A 7,391-nucleotide genomic window follows, 5' to 3' on the forward strand; every position below is an offset into this window, starting at 1 on the left:
CTAATTGCCCAGAGGGCAGTTAACAGTCAACCACATTGCTGTGGGTCTGGAGTCACATGTAGGCCAGACCGGTTGAGGATGGCAGTTTCCCTTCTAAAAGAAGATGAGTGAACTGGATGAGGTTTTCCAACAATGGATTCATGGTCATTGTTAGGCTCTTAATTGCAGATTTTTGTTGGATTCAAATTCTACCATTTGTCTCAGTGGAATTCAAACCTGGGTCTCCAGAGCATTATCTGGGTTTCTGGGTTAGCTGTCCAGCGATAATACCACCAGGCCATCACATCCCTAAAATAGGCAGCTTTAATTGTCCACCAAGATCCAGTTTGTGTTGGAAGGAAAGCAGTAATGTATCTCATAATTGTAGTTTTGGAAATCAATTCATCTTATTCAGATGGCATCTGGTGAGATGGCTCCCTTTCCGGTTCAAATCCTTTTCAGACTGATGCTTATAGCAGACAGGTATTCATTGTTGTGTTTCCAAAACTATTATACAAAATATCAAACTGAAATTTAACAGGTAGCTGATTTACATTGCGACAAACAAAAGATTTGTCACTTGCTCTTAGACTAAATCTCCCTCGATGTTTATCACTGATACATCACCCTTCATGTTTTTCCACTCAGACTGTGGACATTGACAGAGATTGTTAAAGAGAAGTTACACCGCATTAAACAATTAATTAACAGCTCAGGAATGGCTCTTCCCTATGTCTGAGGTGCTTAACTGTGAGGTGCACGACTGTGAGATATACAACTGAGAGGTGCATGTGTGAGGTGTACATATGTGACATGTATGACTGTGAGGTGCATGTGTGTGAGGTGTATAACTGTGAAGTATACAACTGTGAGGTGCACGTGTATGAGGTGTACGACTGTGAGGGGTATAACTGTGAGGTGTACATGTGTGATGTGTATGACTGTGAGATGCACATGTGTGACGTGTACGACTGTGAGGTGCACATGTGTGATGTGTATGTGAGATGTACGACTGTGAGGTGCACATGTGTGAGGTGTATGACTGTGGGCAGCGCAGTGGCTCAGTGGTTAGCACTGCTGCCTCACAGTACCAGGATCCCAGGTTTGATTCCAGCCTTGGGCGACTGTTTGTGTGGTGTTTGCACATTCTCCCCGTGTCTGCGTGGGTTTCCTCCCACAGTCCAAAGATGTGCAGGTCAGGTGAACTGGCCATGCTAAATTGCCCGTAGTGTTAGGCGCATCAGTCAGAGGGTAATGGATCTAGGTGGGTTACTCTTCGGAGGGTCGGTGTGGACTGGTTGGGCCGAAGGGCCTGTTTCCACACTGTAGGGAATCTAAGGTGCGTGTGCGAGGTGTTTTTCTTGCAGGATGTTTACATCTACAACATTTTAGCCAAAGGAGAATATTCTAATAGAGGGTAGAGAATAGATGGTAGAGGGTTTGTTTTCTTTACCTTCCATAGGTGGTGGGCATCATTGGCAAGGCCAGCCTTGTTGCCCATCCCATGTTGCCTCTCATATAAACAGAAATCATGGATTGTAACTCACTGGAGTTAGTGAACATTCTTCAGCAGGATTAAAACCTGGTTGAGTGATGTAAAGTTGCTGCTGATTACTGATTGACTGTTTCACACAAAACCACAACCCCATCTTCTTAACGGAAGTATTGAAACAGAATATCGGGTCCACTAAACATTAGGAGAATCGACGTTTTGGGCATAAGCCCTTCTTCAGGAATGAGGAGGGTGTGCCAGGCAGACTAAGGTAAAAGGTAGGGAGGAGGGGCTGAACACTTTCACTCCCCCTCCCACTCTACCAAGGACATGCAGGTCCTTGGCCTCCTCCATCGCCAGACCATGGCAACACGACGCCTGGAGGAAGAGCGCCTCATCTTCCGCCTAGGAACCCTCCAACCACAAGGGATGAATGCAGATTTCTCCACCTTCCTCATTTCCCCCCCCCCCCCCCCCCCCCCCCCCCCCCCCCCCCCACCACCTTTTCTCAGTCCCAACCCCTTGGACTCAGCACTATCTTCCTAACCTGCAATCTTCTTCCTGATCTCTCCGCCCCCACCCCCTCTCCAGCCTATCACCCTCACCTTAACCTCCTTCTACCTATCGCATTCCCAATGCCCCTCCCCCAAGTCCCTCCTCCCTACCTTTTATCTTAGCCTGCTTGGCACACCCTCCTCACTCCTGAAGAAGGGCTTATGTCCGAAATGTCGATTCTCCTGTTTCTTTGGTCCTGCCTGACCTGCTGCGCTTTTCCAGCAACACATTTTTCAGCTCTGATCTCCAGCATCTGCAGTCCTCACTTTCTCCACTCGAACATTAGCCCATCCAAACTGGTGAGGACATTGTCCTGTCTGGGTTTCATAGTCCTGTGGCACCAGGGTTAATTAGCTGGGCACACTGAGACCGAGATCCAGGGCCTATGGATACAGTTATAATTGCAGTGCACTCAAGTAACACCTTGCCACTTTAATGAAGGTCTAAATCATGGTTATCCCTGCATCTTCCAATCTTCACCAGAGTCTTCGATACCTGGTCAAAGACAACATGGCAGACGGTCTCCTGTCGCCGGTGAACAGACAACTCTTACATGAAGGACGACTGAGTCTCGCCGGTGAGTGTGTCTTACCCCTGACCGGGGGGACGGTGGTGTTCACATCACCGAAATCAGACCAAAATAAATAGCTTGAGAAACCTTAGCGCCTGTGCCGAGAGAAACATTCCCGGTTGAGGACCTCTTAAAACTTTGACCTGAAATGTCAATTCCCTTCCTCCCGTAGAAATATAGGAAATAGGAGCAGCCTTAGCCAATCAGCTCAGTGAGACCACTCCACCTCACTCCAATACTATCACGGCCAATCTTTTATCTCAAAGTCATACTCCCGCCCCTTCCCCATTTCCTTGTCACTTGTAGAATTCAATTGGTTTCTTAAAACTAATCAGTAACTTGGTCTCCCCAGCCTTCGATGGAAGAGAATTCCCCAGGGTCACCACCTTCTGAGAGAAGAAATTTCTCCTCATGTCAGTCAGAAATGGTCTACCCGGTAGAGTTGTGAACTTGGGGAGTTCTCTCCCACAGGAAGCTGTTGGGGCCAGTTTGTTAGAGGGAGCTGGGCATGGCCCTTGCAGCTAAAGGGATCGAGGGGAATGGGGAGAGAGCAGGGGTGGGAGACTCAAATCGCATGATCAGCCGTGATCATATGGAATGGTGGTGCAGGCTTGAAGGGCAGAATGGCCTACTCCTGCACCTATTGTCTATGTTTCTACGTTTCCTGAGATCCTGTCCTGTCTGGATTCCTGGACAGGAGAAACATTCTCCCTGCATCCAATGTGTCAGAATTTAACACGGTTCAAATCAGTTTCCCCTCTCTTCCTTCTAAACTCCAGTGAAATCAATCTGTCCTCACGCAGGAGAATCTGTCCTCACACAGGAGAATCTGTCCTCACACAGGAGAATCCTGCCATCCCAGGAATCTATCCTCACACAGGAGAATCTGTCCTCACACAGGAGAATCCTGCCATCCCAGGAATCTATCCTCACACAGGAGAATCCTGCCATCCCAGGAATCTATCCTCACACAGGAGAATCTGTCCTCACACAGGAGAATCCTGCCATCCCAGGAATCTATCCTCACACAGGAGAATCCTGCCATCCCAGGAATCTATCCTCACACAGGAGAATCTGTCCTCACACAGGAGAATCCTGCCATCCCAGGAATCTGTCCTCACACAGGAGAATCTGTTCTCTCACAGGAGAATCCTGCCATCCCAGGAATCTGTCCTCACACAGGAGAATCTGTCCTCACACAGGAGAATCTGTCCTCACACAGGAGAATCCTGCCATCCCAGGAATCAGTCTGATGGGCTTTGACTGCACTCCCTCTGTGGCAGGTACACCCTGTCTTCGGTCAGGAAGATGCTGAGATTTTCCAACTCGCTTTTTGTTCTTATTTCTGATTTTCAGCATCCTTAGGCTGTTTTGCTTCTGTTCTTCAAACCCAGCCGTCTCTAACTCCTCTCTCCCTACAGGGGCGACAAAACTCCTGGATGTACACCTGTTCCTGTTTGATGACTTGCTTTTAATCACAAAAGTTAAAAACGCCAAGAAGGTAATAAATGGTTTCATTCTGAAAGAACATTTCAGGGAGGAAGGGTTGTGGGGGAGGGAGTGGGATATTGCAAAGTGGAGTCAGGTGCTTCATGGGTAACATGGGCGGGGGGAGGTGGGGGGGTCTTCAAAGGGGACCCACTGGGAACTGTCTTCCAGGCACCATCAAACCTTGTGCTTCCTGTCTCTGAGCTACATTTGGATATAACCTACCACATTGCCATGAATTCCTTGGGCTTTTACTCTGTGATCTGTCCGCCATGACGAATTTTATCAAATCCTAAAATCCAGTTCAAATGTGGATCCTCGGGGATCCTCCCTGTTATCACCTTGATATAGTCCAGCATGTCAGTCATGGCTTCCCCTGAATCCATGCTGTATTTGATACATCTTAATGATGACCCATCTTGTCCCTGAGTCCTCTGATGTTTTTCCCATTACTGAGATTATGCTGACTGCCTGTCATTATTCTGTAGTCCTCTCCTCCTTTCTAACTAAACTATCCCACTGCCTTCCAGAGGTGATTGGAAAATAATGGTCAGAACTGTTCCTTCTCTTCTCACTCTTTCACATCTCGAATACATTTCTCCCAGGCCTGCGATTATCCATTCTCAAATTTCTTAATTAAATCTGTTAATGTTCCCTCCATCTTGAAATTCTGTGCCTTTGCCCACTTGACCTGGGGTCTGTGGCCAGACCTTCATTGCTAACTCTCCCCAGGAGGTGCCTGATTGACATGCAGCCTGCTATCGAATGAATGTAAGGAGGGATAGGCTGTGCACTTTAACATGCTCTGCCATGCACTGAGATCTTAGCTAATCATCCACATCAAAGTATCATCAGGGCCACTGCTTTTTGTTATTTAATGGTTTGGATGCGAGCATAAGAGGTATAGTTAGTAAGTTTGCAGACGACACCAAAATTGGAGGTGTAGTGGACAGCAAAGAAGGTTACCTCAGATTACAACAGGATCTGGACCAGATGGGCCAGTGGGCTGAGAAATGGCATCGAACATAATAAATAGAACAGTACAGCACGGTACAGGCCCTTCACCCCACGATGTTGTGCCGAGTATTTATCTTAGTCTAAGATCAGCTTAACCTACACACCCCTCAATTTACTGTTGTCCATGTGCTTGTCCAGCAGTCGCTTAAATGTCCCTCATGTCTCTGACTCGACTACCACTGCTGGCAGTGCATTCCACACACCCACCACTCTCTGTGTAAAGAACCTACCTCTGACATCTCCCCTACACCTTCCTCCAATCATCTTAAAATTATGATCCCTTGTGACAGCCATTTCTGCCCTGGGGAAAAGTCTCTGGCTGTCTCCTCTATCTACACCTCTCATTACCCTGTACACATCCAACAAGTCACCTCTCTTCCTTCTCTCCAGGGTGAAAAGCCCAAGGTCACTCAACCTCTCCTCATAAGACAAGCTCTCCAATCCAGGTAGCATCCTGGTAAATCTCCTGTGCACCCTCTCTGAAGCATCTACGTCCTTACTATGATGAGGCGACTAGAACTGGACACAATATTCCGATTGTGGTCTGACCAGAGTTTTATAGAGCTGCAGCAAAACCTTACGGCCCTTAAACTCAGTCCCCCTGTTAGTGAAAGCCAAAACACCATACACCTTCTTAACAACCCTATCAACTTGGGTGGCAACTTTGAGGGATCTATGTACATGAACACCAAGATCCCACTGTTCCTCCACACTGCCTAGAATCCTGTCTTTAACCCTGTATTCAACATGCAAGTTCGACCTTCCAAAATGAATCACTTCACATTTATCCAGGTTGAACTCCATCTGCCACTTCTCAGCCCAGCTCTGCATCCTATCAATGTCTTGTTGTGGCCTGCAACAGCCCTCCACACAATCTACAGCACCACCGACCTTTGTGTCATCAGCAAACTTACTAACTCACCCCTCCACTTCCTCATCCAAGTCATTTATAAAAACTACAAAGAGCAGAGATCCAAGAACAGATCCTTGTGGAATACCACTGCTCACTGACCTCCAGGCGGAATACTTTCCACCTACAACCAATCACTGTCTTCTGTGGGCCAGTCAATTCTGTATCCAAACTGCCAAATTTCCCTGTATCCCATACCTCCTAACTTTCTGATTGAGCCTATAGTGGGGAACCTTATGAAATGCCTTACTGAAATCCATATACACCACATCCACTGTTTGGCCTTCATCAACTTGTCTCGTCATATCCTCAAAGAACACAATAAGGCTTGTGAGGCAAGACCTGAGCAGATGGAGCTCAATTCAGATCAATGTGAGGTGCTGCATTTTGTAAAGGCAAATCAGGGCAGGACTTATACACTTAATGGTAAGGTCGTGGGGAATGTTGCTGAACAAAGAGACCTTGGAGTGCAGGTTCATAGCTCCTTGAAAATGGAGTCGTAGGTAGATAGGAGAGTGAAGAAGGTGTTTGGTATGCTTTCCTTTATTGGTCAGAGCATTGAGTATAGGAGTTGGGAGGTCATGTTGCGGCTGTACAGGACATTGGTTAGGCCACTGTTGGAATATTGTGTGCAATTCTGGTCTCCTTCCTATCAGAAAGATGTTGTGGGACTTGAAAGAGTTCAGAAAAGATTTACAAGGATGTTGCCAGGGTTGGAGGATCTGAGCTATAGGGAGAAGCTGAATAAGGCTGGGGCTGTTTTCCCTGGAGCGTCAGAGGTTGAGGGGTGACCTTACATAGAATTACAAAATTGGATAGGATAAATAGACAAGGTCTTTTCCCTGGGGTGGAAATAGAGGACATAGGCTTAAGGTGAGAGGTTGGACCAAAGGGTCTGTTTCAGTGTTGTACATTTCTGTGACTCTATAACATTTTGGCGTAGAGAGTGCGTTGCTGGAAAAGCACAGCAGGTCAGACAGCATCCAAGGAGCCCTTCATCAGGAATGCGGCGTTTTGGCTGGGCGGGCTGGGGCTTGGGGGAAGGTAGCTGAGCATACGATAGGTAGATGGAGGTGGGGGAGAAGGTGATAGGTCAGAGAGGAGGGTGGAGCAGATAGGGGAAAGGTGATGGACCTGCCTCAAGGTTGTAAGTTGTCTCGAAGTTATTCAACAGGTAATGAGGGAAATCCACATACATTATCCACACTGAGCTCTGAGGAACTGTGGAGGATCACTGCTCATCGAAAGCAAGATAGAGTCATATTCGGGCTATTGTGGTAATGTCCCTATTCCTGAGCCAGGAGGCCCAGGTGCAAACCAAACCTATTCCAGAGGTGTGTAATAACATCTTTGGATGGGTTGATTAGAAAATATTCAAG

General features: G+C 47.2%; 1 protein-coding gene across 6 annotated transcripts in view; it reads left to right on the forward strand.

The window, feature by feature from the left end:
* The window catches only part of plekhg7 (pleckstrin homology domain containing, family G (with RhoGef domain) member 7), a 98,354-nt gene that overhangs the window by 72,286 nt on the left and 18,677 nt on the right, over nt 1-7,391 (forward strand). For all 6 annotated transcript variants that reach the window (XM_060843267.1, XM_060843266.1, XM_060843265.1 and 3 more), the window contains 2 exons: nt 2,510-2,603; nt 4,019-4,098. In XM_060843267.1, coding sequence (XP_060699250.1) covers nt 2,510-2,603; nt 4,019-4,098 — 174 coding nt within the window. The remainder of the gene's footprint in view (nt 1-2,509; nt 2,604-4,018; nt 4,099-7,391) is intronic.

This window comes from Hemiscyllium ocellatum, chromosome 23, assembly GCF_020745735.1.
Source record: "Hemiscyllium ocellatum isolate sHemOce1 chromosome 23, sHemOce1.pat.X.cur, whole genome shotgun sequence".
NCBI lineage: Eukaryota > Metazoa > Chordata > Chondrichthyes > Orectolobiformes > Hemiscylliidae > Hemiscyllium > Hemiscyllium ocellatum.